This window comes from Sminthopsis crassicaudata, chromosome 6 (genome assembly GCF_048593235.1).
Source record: "Sminthopsis crassicaudata isolate SCR6 chromosome 6, ASM4859323v1, whole genome shotgun sequence".
Classification (NCBI taxonomy): domain Eukaryota; kingdom Metazoa; phylum Chordata; class Mammalia; order Dasyuromorphia; family Dasyuridae; genus Sminthopsis; species Sminthopsis crassicaudata.
Genome location: NC_133622.1, coordinates 207,407,992 through 207,431,933, shown reverse-complemented (window position 1 = coordinate 207,431,933; position 23,942 = coordinate 207,407,992). Strand labels below are relative to the sequence as shown.

Genomic DNA, 23,942 nt, shown 5'->3' with positions numbered 1-23,942 from the left:
GACAATTGGATTGTGGGACTCTGCGGCAGTTTGAGCTTTGACCACAAATGTTCCTGTTGACAGCTCCACGGAGGGGCCTTATTGCTGCATATCTAGCCCCCAATTGAGGCTGCTCCAAGCCACTCGGAGGTCAGGCCGCCCCCATGCAATTTGTCAGCCCCAACAACCTACCTGACTCTCCCCTCAGCGCCTTCTCCAGCTCAACGCCCTGGATCTCCGAGGCCCTTTGTCGTTCTTCCACCTCTTCCAGTTGACGCTGGATAGCCTGCAAAATGGCATTCACAAATGGACTTGTGTGCTCCTGCACACTCACAGAGGGACGGGGCTAGACGTGGAGGGAGCGGTGGGAGCTGACTTGCTGTGGGTATGGGAAGGGGGCCACAACAGAGGGGAGCAAGCACTGGGGGGCTGATTTAGGAGGGAGTGAGATCCCTGTCCCTGGAGATCAGAGAGTCACAGGATCATCCAGAGAGGACCTCAGATGCCATCTGGCCCCACCTCCCCATTTTATAAATGAAACTGAGAGGCAAGGAAATGAAAGTCATTTGGTAAAGTAACAGAGATGGGATTTAAACCCTGGTCCTCGAACTTCAGAGCTAGAGCTTTCTTAACTGAATTATAGAAGTATCAGATGTTGCACAGCTAGGTGGCCCAGTGGATAGAGCACCAGCCCTGAAGTCAGGAGGACCTGAGCTCAAATCTGAGCTCAAGATACTTAATATTTCTAGCTGTCTAACCCTGAGCAAGTCACTTAATCCTAATTGCCTCAGGAAAAAAAAAATAGAAGTATCAGACATCAACCATCATGCTCAGAGAAAGAACTATGAAGCTTGAATGTAGATGAAAGCATACTATATTTAACTTTTTAAAAATTTTGTTTCTTTTTTTTTATTGTCGTTTTCCCCTTTTGTTCTGATTATTCTTTCAAACATAACTAATATAGAAATATGTTTAGTATGATTGTATATATATATATATATATATATACACACTTTTTACAAAGTTGAAAACTATTTTTACATGTAATTGGAAATTTTAAAAAACCTATTAAGTCTAAACACAGCTAAAATGTAATTGGGAACTATTCAACAAAATAAATAAAAATGCAATTAAAAAGGTAACATTGACTTTTTAAACTAAGTCAATGCACAGGGAGCCCAAATATTCTCGTGTACAGATGAATTGCTTCCATTGCTATTTGAACCAGACATCACAGTTGTACTACAGATTCAAACCCAGCCTGGATGACCCCTGAATATTTCTCTTTTTTCATAGAATCTGAGACTCTCAGAAGTCATCCACCATGAATACCCTCTATAAGAATCCTGACAAGGTGCCAAGCCTTTGCTTAGAGTGAGGGGAGATTTCCTACCATCCAAGGCAAATCATTCTACCATCTAAAGAGTTCTAATAATTTGGAAATTCTTCCTCAAAGGATCATGGGATTTAGAATTGGGAGAGCTCTTGACAATATAGTCTAATCCCTTCATTTTGCATGCGAGGAAATTGCGGTATGAGCTGGGAAAATGATTTGCCCAAGATTACACAGCCAGCAGATAGACACCCTGTATACTTTCCACTATAATTGTCTCTATGCAAGTCTCTCTTCTTAGACCTAGTTCTGATAGTCCCTCCCTCCCTTCTCCTCTTCTTTATTCCTTTCCTTCCTTCCTTCCTTTGTTCCCTCTCTTCTTCCTTTCTTCCCTCTTTTCCTTCCTTCTTTCTTTCCTCCCTCCCTGTTCCCTTTCCTCCCTCCCTCATTCCTTCCTTTTTTTCTTTCTTTCCTTTTCCCTCCCTCATTCCTCTCTTCCTCCTCTTTACCTCTTTCCTTCTTTCCTTTTTCCCTCCCTTCTTTACTTCCTTTCTTCATTCCTTGCTTTCTCCCTCCCTTCTTCCCTTCTTCCTTTTTTCCTTCCTTCCTCTCTTACTCCTTTTCTACCCCCTCCCTCCCTTCTTTCTTCTTCCTTTTATTCCTCTCTGTCTCTCTGTTTCTGTCTCTCAGTCTCTGTCTTTCTCTCTGCCTCTGTCTCTATTTATGCCTGTCTGTCTGTCTCTGTCTCCCTGTGTGTGTGTGTGTGTATATATATATATATATATATATATATATATATATATATATATATGTGTGTGTGTGTGTGTGTGTGTATACATACAAATACATATATATGTGTGTATATATACATATATATATATATGTATGTATACACACACACACACACACACACACACACACACAAATATATCCCTTCAGATAGTTAATGACATCGAACATTCCCCTCCTGCCCAAGTCTCCTATCAAATCTTCCCTTCTTAGACTGAACACACTAGTTTCTTTCAGCGGATTCCCATGAGCCAGTTTTATAATTCTCACTCTCTTTGGGGGCCTCCATTCACACACCCTTTCATGCAGTAATGAAGATAATCTGCCCTCCCGGCCCCACCGCATATCTATTACCTCATCACCAATGAGCCCACGCAGACCTCATGTTTAAAACCACAAGACACCAACGAGCTCTTTACCTGGGCCTTGTAAAGCCTTTTTAATTCTTCTTGCTTAGCCAGCTGTTTAGAGGCCTTCTCCATCTTCCTTATCCTTTTAAGTGTTCGTCTTTCCTACATGGGCCAAAGAAGAAGAGAAAAGGTGAAGGGCAACAACTTGACAGAATAATGCTCCAACTTCTTTCCACTCCCCTGTTTTTGCCCCAGATCATCTCTTCTCACCACTTCTCAACTGATAGGAATGTTCAGAAGCTTTAGGAAAAGCTAAGAAAATATTTATGACTCCTACAAGAATGTAAATAAAAAGTACACTACAACATAGCCAAGCCAAATAAATGTGGTGTCTGTTCATGACCCAGAGAAGGGATGCTGAATGGCCTGCCTTCCTCCTTTCCTTGGAAAAGTAGTAATACTTATCAGCTTTTTAGGCTATGGTTATCAATGAGGATCTTGAAAAGAGAGGAAATTATGTATCAGGCCAAAGTATTTTTGAGCCAGAATTATCTCTTGTCTAGTATGACATTGGGTAAGTCACTTGAATAATAGCTGACATTTATATAGAGTGTACCTATATATCAAGTGCTGTGCAAGTATTTTAGAGACATTCTGAGCCTCATTTCACATCTGAGGAAACTGAAGCAAATAGAAGTTAATTGATTTGCCCTGGATTACTGAGGCAGTACATAACTGAGGCCAGATTGTCATATACTGAGTATCTCAAAAAATTTAGAGCTGAATTAATCTTTAACAGTTTTCAGTAGCTTAAAATGGCACTAGGACTAATGGACTGCCTAGTTTGGAGTATTGGACCGAATGGACCTGAGAGTCCTGAATTCTAATTCTGCCACTTTCTAGCTTAAGTAATCCACTTTTTGTTTCTGGGCCTCAATTCCCTTATATGTAAAATGAAAAACTCAAATTAGAGATGATCTTCAAAGCTTCCTTCAAAGCTAAAAAATCTCTAAGGCTTCTATAATGCATGTAAAACAGGTGTATATATCCTGATAATAATCATTATAAACTAATATGTATTTCACTTTAAAGTGTGCAAAACATTTGATACATTATCTCATTTAAGCTTGATCACAAAGAACTCTGTGAGGTAGGTATGACCAGTGTCATCACTCCTGTTTTACAGAGTGAGTGAGGTTAAGACTCATCTTCCTGAGTTCAAATCTGGCCTTAAATACTTACTAGCTGTGTGACACTAGACAAGTCAAGTCACCCTGTTTGCCTTAGTTGCCTCGTCTGTAAAATGAGGTAGAGAAGGAAATGGCAAACCACTCTACTATCTCTGCCAAGAAAATCCCAAATGGGATCATGAAGATTTGGACATGACTAAAATGATTGAATAATAGTGTCCAAACAATGGGAAATAATAGCCCTGCTATGATCAGCTCTGTTCATCTTGAATTTCACACTCATTGGAATCTTTTCAAAGGAAGAATATACATAGGCACTCAATTGTATATAAAAATGTAACTTATCCAATAGAGAAACAGGAGGGGAAGGGAATAAGGAAGTGAATAAGTGATAGGGAAGAGATGACAAAAAGGAATTCAGATTTGAGGACAGGATAAAGAAATCGAGAAGAAGAAACAAAAGAAAATGGGATTGAAGGAAATACACAGTTAAAAATCATAATGGTGGTATAATGATCAACTGATATACTTGGCTCTTCTCAGCAATACCGTAATCCAAGACAAATCTAATAGGGTTGGGATAGAAAATTACATCTGTATCCAGAGAGAGAACTTTGGAGACAATGTGGATCCAAACATACTATTTTCACCTTTTTTGGTTTGTTATTTACTTTTGCTTTTTCGTGGTTTTCCCCTTTTGTTTTGATTTTTCTTTTACAACATAACTAATATGAATATATATTTAGGATGATTATACATACATAACCTATATCAGATTGCTTACTGTCTTGGGGAAAAGGGAGGGAGAGGAGGGAGGAAGAAAAAAATTTATAGAGATGAATGTTGAAAACTTAATATTTTTCCCTGAGGCAGTTGGGATTAAGTGATTTTCCCAGGGTCACACAGCTAGGAAGTGTTAAATGTCTGAGGCCAGATTTGAACTTAGGTCCTCCTGACTTCAGGGCTGGTGCTCTATCCACTAGCTGCCCCTGAAAACTATCTTTATTTATGGTTAGAGAAATAAAATATGATTGAAAATGAAAAAATAATCATAACTATGAATGTGAATAGAACAACCTCATCCATAAAATGGAAGCAGATGGCAGAAATGATTAAAATGTTTTTTATAAGAGGTACACTTGAAACAGAAAGACATACAGTTAAAGGACTAGAGCAGAATCTAATACTCTTCAGCTGAACTAAATAAAAAGGCAGGTCAGTAATCAGTCAAAGCAAAAATAAAAATAGATCTAATTAAAAGGGATAATCAGGGAAACTACATTTTGCTTTAAAAATACCATAGATAATGAAATAATATCAACAATTTTTGAAGCAAGTTTCTCTGTTAAAGGCCTCATTTTTAAAATACATATGGAATAGAATATAGAATACAGTCAAATTTATTAAAATAAAAGTCATTTCCTAGTTGATAAATGGTCAAACGATATCAACAGGCAGTTTTCAGATAAAGAAATCAAAGTTGTCAATAATCACATAAAAAAAATGTTCTAAATCATTATTGATTAGAGAAAGACACATTAAAACAACTCTGATGCACCACCCCTCACTACCTTCATTACCTTCATTAATTGTATCTAAAATCTGAGATTATTACCAACAGGGAAGAATCTGGGTAGACTTCATAGAGGAGGCAATATTTAAAATTAATCTTAAACTCTGAGTAAAAGTTAAGCGGAGATGGATGAGGAGAGAGAATAGGCATTCCTAGTGGAAGATACAATAGGTGTTTAATGAATACTAGTTGAATGAACCATTTTGGTTGAGATGTAAGATTCTTGAAAGGGTGTGGAAAGATAAAAGGCATGGAAGGTAGATTAGGACCAAATTCATCAAGGTCTTGGAGTCTGGTTGCAAAGTTTAAATTTTATTCTTTAGGTAAACGTGAACCAATGGAAATATTTTGTTTTGTTTGTTTTTTAGCAGGAGAGTGACATAGTTTTTTAGTTGAAAGTGACTTTAGAAGTCACTAAATCCAACTCCTTTATTTTACAGATGAGCAAATTAAAGCCCAGGTCTGTCCTTAATGACTGCCAAGGGTCATGTAGAGAGTGACTAAGGCAAGATTTGAACCCCTAGCACTAGTACTCTATCCACTAAAAATATATTCTTTCTCAATGGACTTCCATAATTGGGAATCAAATTGGGGCCACAATAAGGAAAATAGCTGAATGCTAACCATCAGGTTTGACAATGTCGCTAAAGTGACGATGTCGCTCGTAGGGGAAGAGGTCAGTTAGGGAATGAGTATGGCATGAGTTAGAAGTAGAGACCTCTGTTCCAGCTGTGCATTTGATTCTAACTTGCTCTTTTTGAAGTTGGAAAAGTTATGAACCTTTTCTGAGTCTGAGTTTCATCCTCTGTTATCGGAATTAACTTTATTGCATTAGATATTCTTGAGATTCTTTCCAATGCTAGCATGATAATAAATTACAGTGTTTGTACCATGTCTCTTCTCTGTCAAAATCCAAGGGATCTTCCATAATTTTCAGTGGGATAAACAGATTGGCAAGGGATCTGTCATGTGGGTGTCTAAATTCCAAGGTTCCTAATTTTTCTTTTTCTTCACCCAAGAGAAAATCCCTGACCATTAATTCTGAGATATGAGCACATGAATAAAAGGAATGATACTTAAGGGGATTGAAGATCTCCCTAATTGTCAATAGTGGTTGCAAAGAATCAAGAAAGCCTTGAGGGCATTGACACTAATATTACATCTACCCTGACCACTGCCTTTCTGAGGTTCATCATGTGGTCACTGGAAACAATAGGTGGAAGGTTGAGACTCAGACTGGGAACAAAGAGGCAAGCAGGGACTTCAGAGATAGACTTTGCAAAGGTGTTTCAAGCACTGGAATGAAGATGAATTCCTGAATGATAGGAACTAGCAAATTTCAAAAACATCAGCTGGTGAGATAGCTTCTCCTTTGAAAGAAGTCACAGGCACATCTTTCCAAAATCTTAGAAAATTGAAAGGACCCATGGGAAGAGGTTTCAGTTTTTGGAGACAGTTTTTCTTTCATATTCATTATGCACAGTAAATGATGTGGCTATAAAACATGGATGGTCTGTTTTCTATGAAAATGGAAAGGAAAATTCCAGATGTAAGGAATGGGGGGCATTAACAAGCCAGATATTTTTCTTATTGTAATAATTTTGGAACCACATGTCATATCATACCCCAGATCAGTTCCGACTCTGACCAGAATGTTTTGTTTTGTTTTAAATCCTACCTAGCAGTTTTGTCTAGCAGTAAAGAATGGAGAATCAAATCTCTTGTGTATGTGTCAGAGAGACCTGGATGAGACCATCGGACCAGTGCTTGAACGTAGTGTCGTATAGTAGACAGATTGTTTATTAATCAATAAGGCAGGGAAATGTCACAATGTGCAAACCTATTTACCATAGGCTTCAGTAACACCAGGGTGTATTGGAACCAGCTTGAACTGGCTTTCTGGAACCATTTGTTAAATTTCCAGTATGAACATTTGCACTTCAGAAATCAGCAAATGCTATAAATCACGGCTTGATTTATTGTTTTGTTGATTGTCTAGATTTAAGAATGTGAGAGGAAAATGTTATTAATGCAGATTAAACTTTAAAAGGTGTTTTTCATACATTTTCCCCCAATAGTTCATTGTAAAACCAAGATACCATTACCTGTAAGATAAAGCCTACCTCTATATTATAGTTCTATGAGAAAGAAGGAAAGTTCTATGAGAAATAGGGAAGAAGCAATGAGGGGGTGAATTAGCTTAGAAACAGGCAGGGAATAGAAAGGAGGAGCATATGGGAGGGATACTGCAAAGAAAGAATCTACAGACCTAATGACTAAACAAAGAAGCATAAGATTCAAAAATGATTTTAAGATTTCAGCCAGTGGATGACTGGGAAAATATGATGGTCTCAGTAATTAAAAAGTCAGCATGACTGGGCAGGGATAGGTGTTGGGACTACAAAGTTTAAAGTTCTATTTAAATGCCAGTTATTATTATCAGCCAAGAAGGCTGCGGGTTGTCAGCATTAATCCTTGGGGAAGGGACTATAATAGTCTTGGACAAGTCAATTAACATCTCTTAAGGGAGACAACTTGTACGAGGGAAAGCTGGTCATTTCAGAAATGAGACGGCTTGCGTTTAAATCTTGGTTTTACCATTTTCCACCTGGATGACCCATGACAAGTCATCTCAACTACCTCATTTTAAAGAGGAGGATGTTAGAATAAATAGCATCCAAAATACCACCCCCCCCCATCAGAACTAAACTTATGGTCTCATTCTCTTCTAGGTGATGATGAGTTCTTTGGTGCCATTGGAACATCAAGGTGGAGATTTCCAACAGACAGCTAGAGGAGAAGGGATCCCAAGGAAGAGATGCCAATTTGGGATTCATTCAGATAGAAGTGATAATTGAAACCATCTAAGTAAATAAGTTCTCCAAGGGAGGCAATATAGAGAGAAAAGATAAGAGGGCTAAGGAGAGAGTCTTAGGGATGTCTGTATTGAGGAGACATCAAGGGAGAGAGAAGCCGTCAAAAGAAGAACGAGATGATATGGAGGATGTAAAGATCAACAGAAAACACAAACTTGGTTTCAATATCTAATCAGAGATGGATAATCAAGAACAGCTTCCATCTCACCTCTCTTCGTGCTCTCCTTTCATCTTTCCCTTTGTTTCTCTTTCTTCATGTTGCACTGTATCTCCCCTCTCCTTCCCTCCCTTCCTCTAGTTGTCTTTCTGCGTGTCTCTATGTCTTTCTGTCTCGTTTGCCTGACTCTTTCTCTCTCTTACAAATATAAGCACACTCATCATACACACCAGGTCATTGACTTGGTCTTACTTGAGCAGTGGGGTTAGGCAGCTTTAAGTTACTGGGGATAATTCCAGTGCTTATATCACCAGATGTGGAAGAAACAATTGTAAGTAAATAAATTCGGTTCTCCTCCTTCCTTCCCGGGAATCTCACCGAGCCAACAAATAAACACAGCAAATGGCAGAGAAACCACTTTTCTGTCCACCAGTGTAAACACATTAGTCTGAGCCATTGGCCCAAAGGCCCTTTAAAAGGCTCCTGCCCCAAAGACCCATGGGGACAACAAAAACCAGGATAGAATTTGGGAAGGAGAGAATTGATTGGGGGAAGTTTACTTGAATCAAAGTCTCAAAAGAAGACCCAAATTCTGTGGAGTAACAGAGCAGAAAGGAAACTCTCCGTGTCTACAGTCAGCAAACCCAAGTCACAGTAGGCATTTTCAGAGTATAAATGCCTAGATGCAAATGCATGGTTCATTTAATATTTCTGATTAGAATAAACATAACATTTTCCATGCAATCTGCCTCTAGTGCTTCTTAAATGAAGCTGTGTTTCCCCCTGGGGACATAGGCATCTGTTTGTTTTCATTTTTCAATGGTTTGCTTGTTGGACCTCATATTAAAACCACTTTAGAGCTGCAGTTTCAAAGTGGTTTCAAGTAAATATGTCGCTGTCTTGGGGGTTTTTTCCCTTCTCCTTCAAATGAAGTTCTTCTTAGAGAAATAAAAGATTCATCTGTGAAACCTGAAAGATTCTGAAAATTCAAAGATAATTCTTGGGAAGGAATGACTCTTGACTCTTGCCAAGGGAAGGGGAAGAAGTCCTAAACATCAGATGCTATGACAGGTAAGTCTGTTAAATAAAAATATCTGCCAGCTTGAAAATGCTTGGAAACTCACAATTTCCCTGTCAGTTAAGAACAACTGCCACCCCCTACAAAGTCAACCCTTTCCTTAATTGCCAAGGGGCAGATTACCTTTGGTGGTAAGGAAGGTTTGGGTTCAAATTCACCATCTGAGGAAGAGGTAGTCTCAGAAGAGGAGGAGGAATAACACTCAGTCATCTGTGCTCTGACAGGTAGGTGCTTGGAGCCTGAAATAGGAACAAAGTACCCAATCAAGCAGAAGCGATTTCTTCCCTAGATTTCATGACCCAGCACTCCCTTTCCCTCCTTACCCACTGCACCTGCCCTGAGCCTAAGCAGCAGAGCTACCTAAGGGCAATCTGAAATTTGGCTCCCCGTGTTAATTAAATTTCTGGCCTCTGGCCAAGGACTTTGCACAGCTCTTGGTGTCCATATTTAAAAACATACACATAAGGTATTATGAAGAAATCAATTAATTCCTTAAACACCACTTATGGATCATGGGGCTTCAAACGCATTCAGAAATGAAATCTATTATTAAAATGCATGTCTGAAGTTAGCCATGGTACCTCAAACGATTGTGTGAGGGTCACCACGCAGTCTAATTGAATGCAAAAAGTCCAAGCCAGCTCTTAAACAAATTACCCTTATGTGGCTCTCAGCATCTGGCACCCATTTTTAGAACATGACATCTGCTCGGTGTAAAAGAGCTGGCGTCAGAATGTCTGGTCATATAAAAAAATCACAAATGTAATCAGAAGCAAATGGACTCTGCCAGCACGGGGCTTTATCACACAGTCTCATGCAACATAAATATTTCATTAATTATGTCTAAACAAATGCCACTTTTATTTTCCCCACGTAAGAATATTATCACATCATCGGAGCAGTGATGAAAACATCAGGAAAGATTGGTGAGGTTGGGGGGAGGAGGGGAGTGCGGACATCCCAACAATGTGTTCCCATGTGGTAGTCTGGCTTTGTTGGGGGGGGTGCAGGGTAGGACACAGAAATAGTTTGTGAGTCAAGGAACCCTAATTAAGGCAGAGTCAAGGGGAACATTCTGCCCATTGTGACCAGGATTCAGCTCATCTCTGTCTATGAACTGAACACCCCTGGATACCTGGTTTCTTCACATGGAAACATCTGCCTTTCCATTTCAACCTTCTGTAGGGTTAATGATTAACATCTGGATTGGCCCAGCTCAGGGCAATGAATGGCCCTGTTGGGAAGTAAGTTATTTGGCCCTGCCCAGGTGACTGATAATTTACTGCATCCTAGTTTCTTGTGTAAGCCCATATTTGAGCAGGTGTGTGTGTGTGTATGTGTGTGTGTGTGTGTATGTGTGTGTGTGTGTGTGTGTGTGTGTGTGTGTGTGTACACACCCGCGTGCACAGGGCGTACTATAATGGTTAAATTCTACCATTTCCCCTTCCAGATTGGTTTCTGCTTTCTTCTTAACTGAAAAGGAAGCAAACTGTAGGAAAATTGTATGATAGAGTAGAAAGTATTGGATTCTCAGTTAAGAAGACCTGAATTTGAATTCTGCAGCTACCTGAGTGATTTTAGGCAAGTCATTTAGCTTCACTGGACCTTGTCATAGGATCACAGAGTTACAAGGAAATTCAGAGACCAACAATTCCAATATCCCTCCCTCCATTTTATAAATAAGTGAAGTGATGTGCAGAGAGATTGTGATTTTCTCAAATAACACAGGAAGTGGGTGAGAGAGGGTGGTTGAACGCAATTCTTCAGATTCCAGAGTTAATTCTCCTTCACTACGTCAGTTGCTTAATTGCAAAAGGAGGAGCTTGCATTAGATGACATCCATGAAATACAGCATGGGTTCAAATCCTGCTTCTGACACTCACTACCTGTGTGATATTGGGTGAAGAATTTTACTTTCCTGGGTCTGTTTCCTATCTGAGGGAGTCGGACTAGCTGACCTCCGAGGTTCCTTTCAATAATCTAGATCTAGGATTCTTCCAGCTCTAAATCAATGATCCTAGGAGATAGCTACTCTGATCAAGACAACGCTCCAAGACAATTCTAAATGATCCATGATGAATAATGCTATCTATTTCCAGAGAGAAAACTGATGAACTCTGAGTGCAGACTGAAGGAAACTTTTTTTTTTTTTTTTTTTTTTTTTTGTATTTTTCTCCTTTTTTTGTCTGTGTTTTCTTTGTCAATATGGCTAAATGGAAATGTTTTTCATGACTTCAAATGTATAATCGATACCAAATTGTTTATCTTCTCAAGGCAGAGAAAGGAGGGGTAGAAGGGAGGGAGAGAACTTGGGATTCCAATTTTTAAAAATTAATGTTAAAAATTTTAATGTATGAGGGAAAAATTTAATGAAATAAAAATACATTTGGGGGAAAAATAAGGGGAGATTTTAGTCTTTAGATCTTTCAAAGATCTTTTTTCTCCCCACATATTTTAAAGCCTTTCATCCTTCAGAAGTAGGCTTAGATGGGGCAGCTAGATGGCTCAGTGGATGGGGCATTGGCTCTCAAGTCAAGAAGATCTGAGTTCAAATCCACTCTTAGACACTTAACACACTTCCTAGCTGTGTGACCTTAGGCAAGTCACTTAACCCCGATTGCCTCAGGGGGAAAAATGAAGTAGTAGTAGTAGTAGGTTTAGACTGAGGCAATATTAGAATTGGAAGGGACCTCACAAAGTGGATATTATGAATCAAGACCCTTATTGTACAGATAAGGAAACTAAAGCCCATGGAGAGGAAGGGACTTGCCCAAGATCATATAGGTAATGAGTATCAAAAGCAGAAAATGATCCTGAATCCTTTGATCCAGCAAATCATTAGCACAGCAGAAAATTGAACCCACAAACCCTAACAAAGATTAAGGAACATTTAGTCTAATTCTTGGGAAAGGTACATAGAGCAAACGTGCGCGCGCGTGCATGTGCACATGCAAGCATGTGCAGGAGTAATATAACGGCTAAACTCTACCATTCCCTCTTCCAGGTAGGTTTCTGATTTCCTCCCAGCTGAAAGGGAAGAAACCTTGGGAAAACTGTATGATACAGTGACAAGTATTGGATTCTCAGTTAAGAAGACCCGAATTTGAATTCTGCTTCTACTACTAAGCTATCAGCTGGCATATACCCCTTTCTACCTGAGATATGCATGCACAGGCTTTCCTTAGAATTTCTAAATCAGTTCTTCCCCCTTTCATTCAAAGTACAAAAAGCTAAAATTCTGAGGTGGCTAGATGGATACTTAACACTTACTAGCTGTGGGACCCTGAACAAGTCAGTTAACCCCAATTGCCTCACAAGACAAATTTACAAAAGCTAAAAATGCATATTTTGGCTTCCTGATGACAAAAGCTTGCTGTGTTGTTTTGGCCAAGACCCTTCCCCACTCTGGGCTTAACCTTCTTTAAAACATGAGAGAATTAAAGGAGGTGATCTCTAAGGACTCTTCTAGTTCTAATGTTCTGTAATCTGGGAAAGTTAGTTGGCAGAAATTCTAAATCCACTCATTGACTTCCATGATGAATTAATGAGGAGAAAAGTCCCCTAACAGATTGGCTTAGGGGAAAGGTTAAAGTTATTGCTTACTCTTCCTTACTATCTCTTTCTCCTATGATGTCAGGTATCTGAAACTGAAATTCTGTGCACTAAATCTAGCTTTAGAAAAAAAAATTAGGGAGGAGGCAAGGAGACCACTGGTATCTTATTTTGTCTTTGCATGTGTCTAGTGAAATCTTTACTCTGGGACAAATGATTAAACAGACTAGATGTATAATAGCATGTTGATGATGGAGAATTACAGAGTTTAAAAGGCATGTTCAAGATCACTTTGCTCTGAGCCTCCTGCCTCTCAGGCTAATAGTTTATCCAACCTAACCCACTGACTTGGAGACATCTTCTGATGTCTTCTCCCAGTAAAGGGACATTGTCTAAGTTACAGAAGCTCTCAGGGGCAGAGCTAAATGAGACTTAACAGTTCTGAAGAAAGTGAAACTCAAGGACTTTCCAAAGAGCAAGTTAGTGGATGAGTCAATCCCTCAATTCCCCCCAACTTCTGAGGCTCCCTCCTGTGGCCTACCTTCCTCATCATGAGTTGCTTATTTAGTATTACCATCCCTTTATTCCCAAACTACCTAGAGTTAAATGTAGATAGGTTGCCTATATTTACATATTTGTCACCCCTAGTGAGAGTATAAATTGGCTGAGGGCAGGGCTTAATCCCATTCCATTTTTATATTGCTAACACTTATCATGTGCCTAGTATATAAAAGGTGCTTAATATATGCTTGATGACTGACTAAATGATTGATTGATTGGATAGGTCTTACTCTTTACTAGGCTGGTTCTTACTTGGTTCATCCTGGTGAATGATGACATGCAAAACATGAGGCCCAAGGAGTAGAGAGAGTTCTAAGCCTTCAGTAGTAGAATTAGGAGCTCTTACCTTTATTAGCTCTATGACCTTGAACAGGCCCTTCTTAGTACTTTTGAGACTTATTTTTATCAGTAGAGAAATGAGACACCCTTTTAGGTATCCAGCTACTTCACAGAGTTATTGTGAGAAACATACTTTGAAAATCTCAAATCACCATAGATTTGTAAACTATTATCATTACCATCATTCTCATCATCATCATCATCATCATCATCATTATGGGACCATAGGAGAAGTGGTTCAGGAATCTCCCAGAATGAAAACTCCCCTCATCAATACAGATGGGTAATTCTGCAAATTATAGCTGTTTGGGGATATTAAGAGGTTGCCTGTGGTTACATAGGTAAAATAGGTCAGAGATTGGATTCGAACTCATGACTTCCCGATCATAGAGGCCCAGGCATATCAGAACCAACTAGTTCAAATGGGGATGGATGCCCTGAACTCAGCTTGGTCAATTAAGCCTCAGTCATCTGAGCAGCACAAATTGGTGCTGGCAACAGAGCAGAAGAATAAGATGTCATGGCCAAACTCCTGATTCCTCAGCTCTCCAATTCTAACCTTCGAGCAACTTCCTGTTCAGATTTAGACCATAACCTGCTATTTGCTCCCTTGTTTCTTTTCCCAGCAGGAATAAATTACCCCTTCTCATCCATCCTCTTGAAGTCCCATCAATAATTAACTGGAGTTACAAGGGCTGCTGGATAAACAGCCGGCTGCTACTGAAGCACCTGCTTCCCTCCCTGCCAGGGACTCTGCTGAAGACTGATGTCTTCTTTGAACAAAGACAGGTTTCTTGACCTTCCATTGGCTGGGAACAACAACTCTCATAGCCAGGTTTTGAGGGTAGGGAGAATGGGAGCTGCAGGTCTGGATCCTTGGGCTCCCCAAGAAGTAGGTGGATACAAAAGTAGCTTCACTGTGCTGTTTTCCCTGGACCACAGATGTCTTCAACAGGAACCCATTTTTCCTTTCATTAGCTCTGAGTTCTATAGAACCGCCTTCTCCTCTGGTGGGTATAGTGCTCTTTGGCTAGAAGGCTGGACCACTGGGAAGCAGGAGGCAAAGGTTGCCAGGAAATTGGATGATGAATGGAGTCGGGACAGAGGTCCTGTTGTTTCAGGAAAGGATCAATTATGTAGTAGGCCACCCAGCTAACCTGAAATACTCCCATAGGAAGAGAACACATTACTTATCCAGGCAGGTAGAAGAAGCTAATGTGTAACAGAGACTTGTAGCGATTCTATTCCTATTGGGGAGCCAGGCCAACCATAAGTCAAAACCCCAAAAGATTAAGAACTTCCACCTGGAATAGGAGTTCCTCTCTTGTGGGCACCTTTAAGAGAATCTAAAGTAAATGAGGAGGGGCAAGTTCTCTTCCATACCTGCAGAATTTGATTGGCCTGAATCACACACAGATATAACTTCTGTTCAATCTGGGTTATAGGAACCAGAAGAAATGTATCTATTGGTATATTTAGCATGTCTCTCTCTCTCCCCACTCTCCAGAATAGTGTGGTCTGGAAATAATTCTGTCCTGAATGCTTCCATTGAGATTTCATATGGATTAAGGCTGGAAGGAACTTCAAAAACAAAAATAAAAACACTTATGAAATTCCACCATCTCCTATTAAGCTATGTTTTCTACCTCTTCTCTCCAAAATCAAATTCTTTTAAAAAGCCATCTGTGGGAGTAGCTAGATGGTGCAGTGGATAGAGCACCAGCCCTGGAGTCAGGAGAACCTGTGTTCAAATCCAACCAAATCCAATCCTTAACACTTATTAGCTTGCCAAAAAACCTGCCATTTATATTCAATGCTCCCACTTCCTCTCTCCAGTCTTTCTACACCTCTACAATCCGGCTGTCAACCTCATGATTCCAAGAAACTGCCTTTTCCAAAGTTACCAATAGCTTTTTTTGGGAGGTGAGGCAATCAGAGTTAAATCACTTGCATAGGGTCACACAACTAGTAAGTATCAAGTATCTAAGGTCAAATTTGACTGATACCTAGCTGCTCCTGCAGTAACTTCTTACATGCCAAATTTAATAACCTTTTCTTTTTTTATCTCTGCTGTATTTGATACTTTTTTACCACTTTCTCCTCCTGAATCCTCTCTCCTTTATGAGTTATTGTTTTCTCCTGCTTTTCCTGATACCTGTCTGTTCCTTCTTAGTTTCTCCTATTGGATCTCATCCATATCCTGTGTATGAATTACAGATATCCCCAAAGTTCTGTCCCATACTGTTTGCTCTCTAAACTCTCCTGTAGCAATGTTACCTGCTCCCATGGCTTCAGTGGTCGGTCCTATATACATGACTCACTGATTTATAGATCCAGCCCTTAATCTCTCTCCTGAGCTCCAGTCCCACATTACAAACTCATTGGATATTTTGACTGGATGTCAAGATATCTCAGATCCAATTATGGAGCTTATCTTTTCCCAAATCTGTCTCTCTTCTTTCTTACTATTTACTGTCAAGGGTCCACCATTCTTAGAGTCACTCTAGTTCTCAACAACAGTATCATCCTCAACTCTCCACTCCAGGCCATCTACCTGTGTAATTCATTGATAAATCTTGTCATTCCTTCCCAGCATCTTTTACATACTTTCCTTCTTAACTCACATGGATACTACATTAGTTCTAACTCTTATCACCTCTCACTTGGATTATTGTCATTGTCTCACATTTCTTTCTCTCCTCTCTCTCTGTCTCTCTCTCTCTCTCTGTCTCTCTCTCTCTCTGTCTCTCTCTGTCTCTGTCTCTGTCTCTGTCTCTCTCTCTCTCTCTCTCTCTCTCTCTCTCTCTCTCTGTCTCTTCTCTCTCTCTCTCTCTCTCTCTCTCTCTCTCTCTCTCTCTCATCTCTCTCTCTCTCTCTCATTCTCTCTCTCTCTCTCTCTGTCTCTGTCTCTCTCTCTCTCTCTTTCCTTCTACTCCAATCCATTTTCCCACAAAAGCCAACATGATTTTCCTAAAGCACATCTTTGAGCATCTTGTTAAATATATTCTAGTGGCTCTCTGTTGATCCACTGTTTGGCACTGAAAGTTTTTCAGAATTTTGTCCCTTCCTATTTGGAAGCCATACTGGCCTACTTGTTATGCACACAAGGAATATCCATGCCTTTTCACTGTCTCTTCTCAAAGCCTGGAGAGCTCTTCTCCTTGCCTTTGCCTCTTAGAATTCCTGGTTTCCTTCAAGTACTATTCTACTAGAGCTTTTTGTATTGGTCTCATTGTTGATACCTTCCCCTGTGAGGTTACTTTGCCTGTATTTTATATATAAGTATATATGTATATGTTGTCTCCCTCATTCAAAGATAGGTTCTTTGAAGCCAGGGACTGGTTCTGCCTTTTTTTGTGTATCTCCAATGCTTAGCAAGGTATCTGGCATGCACTCAATGATTAATAAATGCTTGCTGATTGGTTGAATCTTCTCATTTTTCAGAGGACAAAACAGAAAACAAGTTTGTTCTAGATCACCCAACAAGTGACTGGTAGAATTAGGACAAGAACCCATTTCTCCACTCAGGCTAGCCAGGCACCATACTTATTTCCATTGTGTCACATTGCCTCTTGGTCCAAACAGTAGATTGAATGGGATGCCCTCTCCCTTCTCCTCCACTTCCTTCTAGCCCACACAGTAGTAACCATCCATAGCTACACATAGACCAAGCTAAGTCTCAGAAGTCTTGTTTGGATGACAAGGTCTCAAAGTTCAGGACACCCATCTTTGTATAGTGGACTTCATCTCTTGATACACGTTATTTGAATATGATGATACTTATATCTTCATATTCATTTTACTCTCCTCAAAGGAACCAGATTAACCCAATGGGAGGCAATATTAAGGCAGAAGATCTGAGTCAAATTTTGACTTTGCCATTTTTTTAACTCTCTGTGTAAATTTGTTACAGTACCTTCACTTTATTTTTATTTTATTTTATTTTTTTGCTGAGGCAATTGGGGTCAAGTCCAGGGTCACACAGCTAAGAAGTGTTAAGTATCTGAGGCCAGATTTGAACTGAGGTCCTCTATCCACTACACCAACTAGCTGCCTTTCCTTTACTTTTTTAGGTTTCTCTTTTCTATTTTGAAATAAAAGAAAATAAATAATGGGGATGAACTCAAAGTCTTGATTTATGATCCTAAGAGTCTATGATCCAATAGCAGCCTCTCTGAGAGGCTAGGGAAGAAAATCTTTTGGGTCTTACAATTTTTCCTTGGAATTTTACAGAACTTCCAAGATCTATAATGCCTAAGAATTTGGGAGGCAGTTGTTGGATTGGTGAACTCATTTAGAATCTCTCCCATCATCCATTAAGCCTTGTTACTCATCTCTCTCTTTCATAGGGGATTTCCCAAACCTCAGCCAAATTTCTTACAAGCATTAACTCTAAATTTTCATTGAGATGAGGTGCCAATCAGGTTCTCAATATGACCCATTCTGAGTTCAGAATGTGACTTCTTGAGTCGTTGAAGCCAGATCATTTCTAATGTAAAAGAAAAAGACCAACCAATTTTCTCTTTTTTCCTCCTGTTCTAAAGCAGGATCCAAAACCCCCAACCTGGATGGATTCTTTTCAAGAGCTTTAAGTAATCTAAGAATTTTTCATAGGATCATAGATTTAGAACTTGAAGAATCATAGAGTTCAATCCTTTCATTTTATGGATAAGGAAACTGAAATATAGAGGCCAGAGTCACATAGCTAGTAAATGTTTATGGTAGAATTTAAATCCAGTTTTTTCTGACTCACGGTGGCATATTCACTACACTTTTATTGCTTATATCTCAAAAAAAAAAGGTAGGGCAAGGATTTGGGGAGATTCCATATTGTCATTTTTGTATGACTTTAAAATGAGGGAAGTGTGAAAAAAATCGGAGGATCTTTGTGGCTCCTCAGACTCAATATTATGATCCTCTTGAGCCTATTACTGCAATGTAAAGCATCTATGGGATTGACAACTTTTTGACTCTTGCAATCCATAAGTAAATACCTTGTGCCATGACAGGGAATGAGTAGGAAAGGGATGGTATGGTAGGATTCTTCTAAATTACTCCCTGAATAATCTGAAATTGGAAGCCCTGTCATGCCCATTCTTGGTCCCAAACATCTTGCCACTCTCCAGGTGTTTATTACTAACCTCCATCTTTCTTCTTTACCAGGGCATTTGGGATTTTTAAGCAGGTGAATTATCGTATTTATGAGGGAAAGAGTAAATTCCCAAATCATATGGGGAGTACACGAATATCCAAGTGCTAACATTTTAGGCTTGGTGTTGAAGGGAATGGAATCTCAGCACAAAATCTGAGGGAAGAAGGGAGGGACTTCAGCACTCACCTAGTCCCACTCACATATGAACAAGAATCCTTTTTTTGAACAATAACCCCAACAAATGGACATCAAGGTTGTGCCTTTAGACCCCAAGAGATAAGAGTCCACTGCAGCCTATTTAAATTCTGGTTCTAATTATTAGGAAATATTTTACATGCAGATGATGATGATGATGATGATGATAGCATCTACCTCCCAGGGTTATTGTGAGGATAAAATGCAATAATATTTGCAAAATACTTTGCAAATTTTAAAATATTATGGAAAAGCTAGCTATCGTTATTATGAACTTCATTGTCATCATAACTAAATTTGTCTTTTTTTTTAAGAGAATGCTCTGAAACAACTGTTTGGTCATGTATACATATATTGTATTTAATTTATACTCTAACATATTTAATATGTATGGGTCAACCTGCCATCTGGGGGGGGAGGAGGGGAAAAATTAGAACAAAAGGTTTGGCAATTGTCAATGTAAAATTACCCATGCATATATCTGGTAAAAAAAAAAAAAAAACCCTATGAGAGAGAGAGAGAGAGAGAGAGAGAGAGAGAGAGAGAGAGAGAGAGAGAGAGAGAGACAGAGAGAGACAGAGAGAGACAGAGACACAGAGACAGAGACAGAGAGAGAGAGAGAGAGAGAGAGACAGAGAGAGAGAGACAGAGGACAGAGAGAGAGAGAGAGAGAGAGAGAGAGAGAGAGACAGAGAGAGAGAGACAGAGACAGAGAGAGAGAGAGAGAGAGAGAGAGAGAGAGGAAGAGAGAAGAGAGAGAGAGAGAGAGAGAGAGAGAGAGAGAGAGAAGAGAGAGAGAGAGAGAGAGAATAGCTCTGGTATTGCTATTTGGGGCCAAACAGAAAAAAATTCTAATTCCTCTTCTCCATAATAGCCATTCAAATAATGAGACAATGCTCTGTGAACTCCCTGAGTTTTCTCTTTTCCAGGAGAAATATGTTTTCACACAGCGAGGCTCTTCACTATCTCAGTTGACCTCTGGCCATACAAACATATCAATGTCCTGCTTAAAAAGTGGCAGAGCCTAGAGATGGATACCATATTGCAATGGAATCTGAGCAGGACAGAGTCCGGAGAAATTGCTCCTTCACTAGCTTTTTATCCCCAAACACTCTGCTCCTCCTGAAGCAGTCTACTATCACCTTAGTTTCCCTGTTGACTTACTTATTGACAACTTATTGTTGACTCACAGGGAGATTGCTGACCTTTAGATCTTTTAAAGATGGCCCATTTTCTACACAGCCTCCTCCACGGAGAGTCCAAGAGACGGCTTTTAACCAAACAAATCTCAGGTTTTATAAATATTCCTTGGCTCAGCTAGCTTCCTCCTGCTCCATGGATTTGATTTGTTACCGTATCATTGTTTTTCCCTTCACATCACTTCTTTGACTTCTTACCACAGCTGCCACCCTTATGTCCTCATCACTTTTCACAGAGTTCATTACAACAGCCTCCTCAGCCTCATATCCTTATTTCAAGACTCTCCCAGTCCACACTGCTGTCAAAGTTATTTTCCTTAAACACAGATCTGATCATATCACACCCTTATTTAATAAATCCCAGTCTCTCCCTATTACCTCTAAAGCCTTTCATAACTTGATCCTCACTTAGCCTACCCTCATTGGATATTCTTCTCTATCCTTCTCTCTACAATTTAAACAAAACACCCTTTTTCTTAAACAAATCACTCCATTTTCCCATCTTCATTTGGTGTCTGGAATTCGCTCCATGCTCAATGGTGCTCTCTCTGATGAGAGAAATTATTATCAATAGACAATGATTTGGGATTTCTAGAGTCCCCTCCCACCATTTTTTTCCCTAAAGTCCTGATTATAAAAGTCCAGTCTCTTGATGGGCACTAGTGATAATAAGATTAGACTCTGACCCCATCCTGGTGATGAAGCCATCATGCTCTACTCAAGAAAGAAGGTAGGGATAAATTCTTTAAAGAGATTGCTTAAGGTTGGGAGTAACTTAGAAACATATGACATACAACCTGCCATCGGGGGGGGGGGGGAGGGAGGAAGGAGGGGAAAAATTAGAACAAAAGGTTTGGCTATTGTCAATGTTGTAAATCACCCATACATATATCTGATAAATAAAAACTATTATTAAAAATAATAATAAATAAATAAATAAAATATAAAAAGTTATGTAAAAAAAAAAAAAAAGAAATATATGACATAATCAAAGTTCATTGGAATAGATTTAGCCACTCATTAATTGTTAACCAATCAGAGTTGACTGCCACCCTTGGGAACACCTCTGTTCCCAAGGGCATGAGCCTGCTGCCACAGTTGTCTTTGGCCTAAGAGAGAGATGGAAAAATGACAATCTTTTTATTAAAATGCTGGCATTATTAGTGAAATGACTAAATTATTCAGAAATTAGGTCTCTTCTTTTAAAATGCATCTCAGTTATTGTTTTCTACTTGAAGTCTTTCCTGCTTCCCTCTAATTTCTGACACTCTTCTTCCCACACTACCTCATACTGAATTATTTTGTATTTACTGATATTTATTATTCCTACCATAGATATCTATATATTTACCTTAGAATGTAATTTTTTGACATTAGAAATTATTTCATTTTGGGGATTTATATTCTCAGGACTTAGAACCTAGCACATAGTAGGTGATTAATAAATGCATGTTATTCTCACTCTTTTTGATGTTTGCTTGCATTTTGTTTTCTTACTCATTTTCTTTTCTTTTTGATGTGATTTTTCTTGTGAAACAAGAGAATTGTATAAATATATTTACACAAACCAAAAAAAACAATCCATACTAAAGCCATACCAAAACAAAATAAAGGAATGTTAATTGATTGATATAGAAAATCTTGCTAGAAAGAAAGCACTTACTTGGGTTTTCTCCATGGAAAGGAACATCTATTTGGCCTAAGGAAGATTTATTCCATGGCTGTGAAGACATCGTTGGAGGATGGCAGATGTTCCTTGCTCCTGGGTTACTAAAGACATTGCTGAGATCCTCTGATGTTCTCATTGCCCCCAGATTCTCGTTAGTTTTTTCTTTGAGTCTAAAGGAAGAAAAGAGACTGCTCCTCTTTGTCAGGGCATTGGACTGATCCAAAGGTTTCCCTAGTAGCATCTCTTTCAGTCTAACTTTGTCAGAGACATCTTCTACCTTGGCAAAGGGTAAGGTCATAGGTCTCTTTTGCCTACTGGGCAAACTGCGAGCCCGGGCAGCTCTATCTAAAAGGCTATGTGCTCCTGGCAGTGACTCAGTAGTATCATGTAGTGAAAAGGCTGAGTCTGTGCTTCCTTTCTCCTTCCCAGGTACCAGTAAAGAGATGAGGTTGGGCTTCTGTACATCATGGTCTTTACTATAACTTGTTTTCCTTAAGTTTTGGGAGTGAACACTAGGGTGGGGACCATTCAAAGATGAATTCTCCATAGGTGCCTTTGGTCTGGAGTCACTGGTCTTCTTTGCACCTTCCGAGTTAGGGAGCAAGGGCTCCAAAGACCTCCTGATAGCATTTGCTATCAGGCGTAGAGGGGATTTGGGTCTGCGTATTGTCCACTCCCCTGTAGCCTTCAGTGCTGGGCCACAGGCTCCCTCTGAAGCACCTCTCTGGTCTGACAAGGCTTCCCTGGTTGGCCCAGGAAGGGCCAATTTTGATGTTTCACCTCTTTTGTTACCTCCTGCATGCACTGGTTCTGGTCTCTCTCCTGCACCCAGGCTTAGATTCTCTGCATTAGCATCTTCCCAGTCCAGCAACTGAGACTTTTGTTCCTGAGTGAGAACCAACTTCTTTAAGCACTGTTTTTTTCCCCTCAGCCAATTTTAGTTGGTTATCTTCTCTTCTACTTCCAATGCTTTTATTCCATTGGCCCTCCTGAGGAGATGAGTCTAGAGATGCCCGGCTCTTTGTCTCTACTCCAGTATGATCTGGTCCATTCTGGGCACTCCGAGGTTCCCAAGGAATCGCTCTGATTTTCCTATAGCCATTGGAACCGTTCATGCCAGCATCCCTTGGCTTATGTGAAGAAGAAGAATCTTCCTTGGGCATCCCCAGGGGATGGTTTTCTTCCTTTTGGAAATGATGAGGTACATAGAGAGGGATTTCCTTACACACCTCTCGCATGCGAACTCTTTCCTGAATGATTGGACTTTGGGGCTGGGAATGTCCTCTTGTGATCTCAGGGGAATTGACGGATGATGTCACCTGGAGGAAATCAAGATAAAAGCAATTATCAAGCAATCCCTGTCACTCATTATTTTTCTATAGTCATTCTTCTCCTTGACCATTCTCTAGGCATTTCTTTCACCAAACTCTTGAAGGTTATGTTGGAATAGAGCCAAAACTATAGCTGGGAAACATCATGGCAATAGGACCCTGGCAGTGGTGACCAATGGTAGTTGAACCCCCTGTTCCTAGAATACCAAAAAGTAGTCATGGGGACAGATGTTACCATGGGAACTCACTACTCTCCCATCACGCTAGATGTCAATGTCCTGGGACAAATCACATCTACGCTATGCTGGTTCTACCTTAGGAAATAGCCAGAGCAAGGTTGGAGATAAGTCTGTTCAGGGTGTTGTCAGTGTGTCAGGTTTCATCTTAAAATACATTTCCTGTGACCCTGGGCAAGTCACTTAACCCCAATTGCCTCAGCAAAAAATAAAAATAAAATAAAATACATTTCCTGAAAACATTAAGTAGCAGAATGAACATCAGACTTGGAATCTAAAGACTGGGTTAGTAGACCCAAAATGATGATGAACGTGGGAAAGTAATTTTATATCCTTGAAATTTAGTATGTTCATTTGTGAAATGAGTACTATAATATTGCCAG

At 39.7% G+C, this 23,942-nt stretch overlaps 1 protein-coding gene across 6 annotated transcripts in view; it reads right to left on the bottom strand.

Moving 5' to 3' along the window:
- The window catches only part of MICAL2 (microtubule associated monooxygenase, calponin and LIM domain containing 2), a 304,056-nt gene that overhangs the window by 33,357 nt on the left and 246,757 nt on the right, over positions 1 to 23,942 (bottom strand). For all 6 annotated transcript variants that reach the window (XM_074274667.1, XM_074274658.1, XM_074274660.1 and 3 more), the window contains 4 exons: positions 21,987 to 23,311; positions 9,449 to 9,564; positions 2,521 to 2,613; positions 172 to 265 (listed from right to left, as the gene is read on the bottom strand). In XM_074274667.1, the coding sequence (XP_074130768.1) occupies positions 22,841 to 23,311 (471 nt within the window). In that variant the 3' untranslated portion in view covers positions 172 to 265; positions 2,521 to 2,613; positions 9,449 to 9,564; positions 21,987 to 22,840. The remainder of the gene's footprint in view (positions 1 to 171; positions 266 to 2,520; positions 2,614 to 9,448; positions 9,565 to 21,986; positions 23,312 to 23,942) is intronic.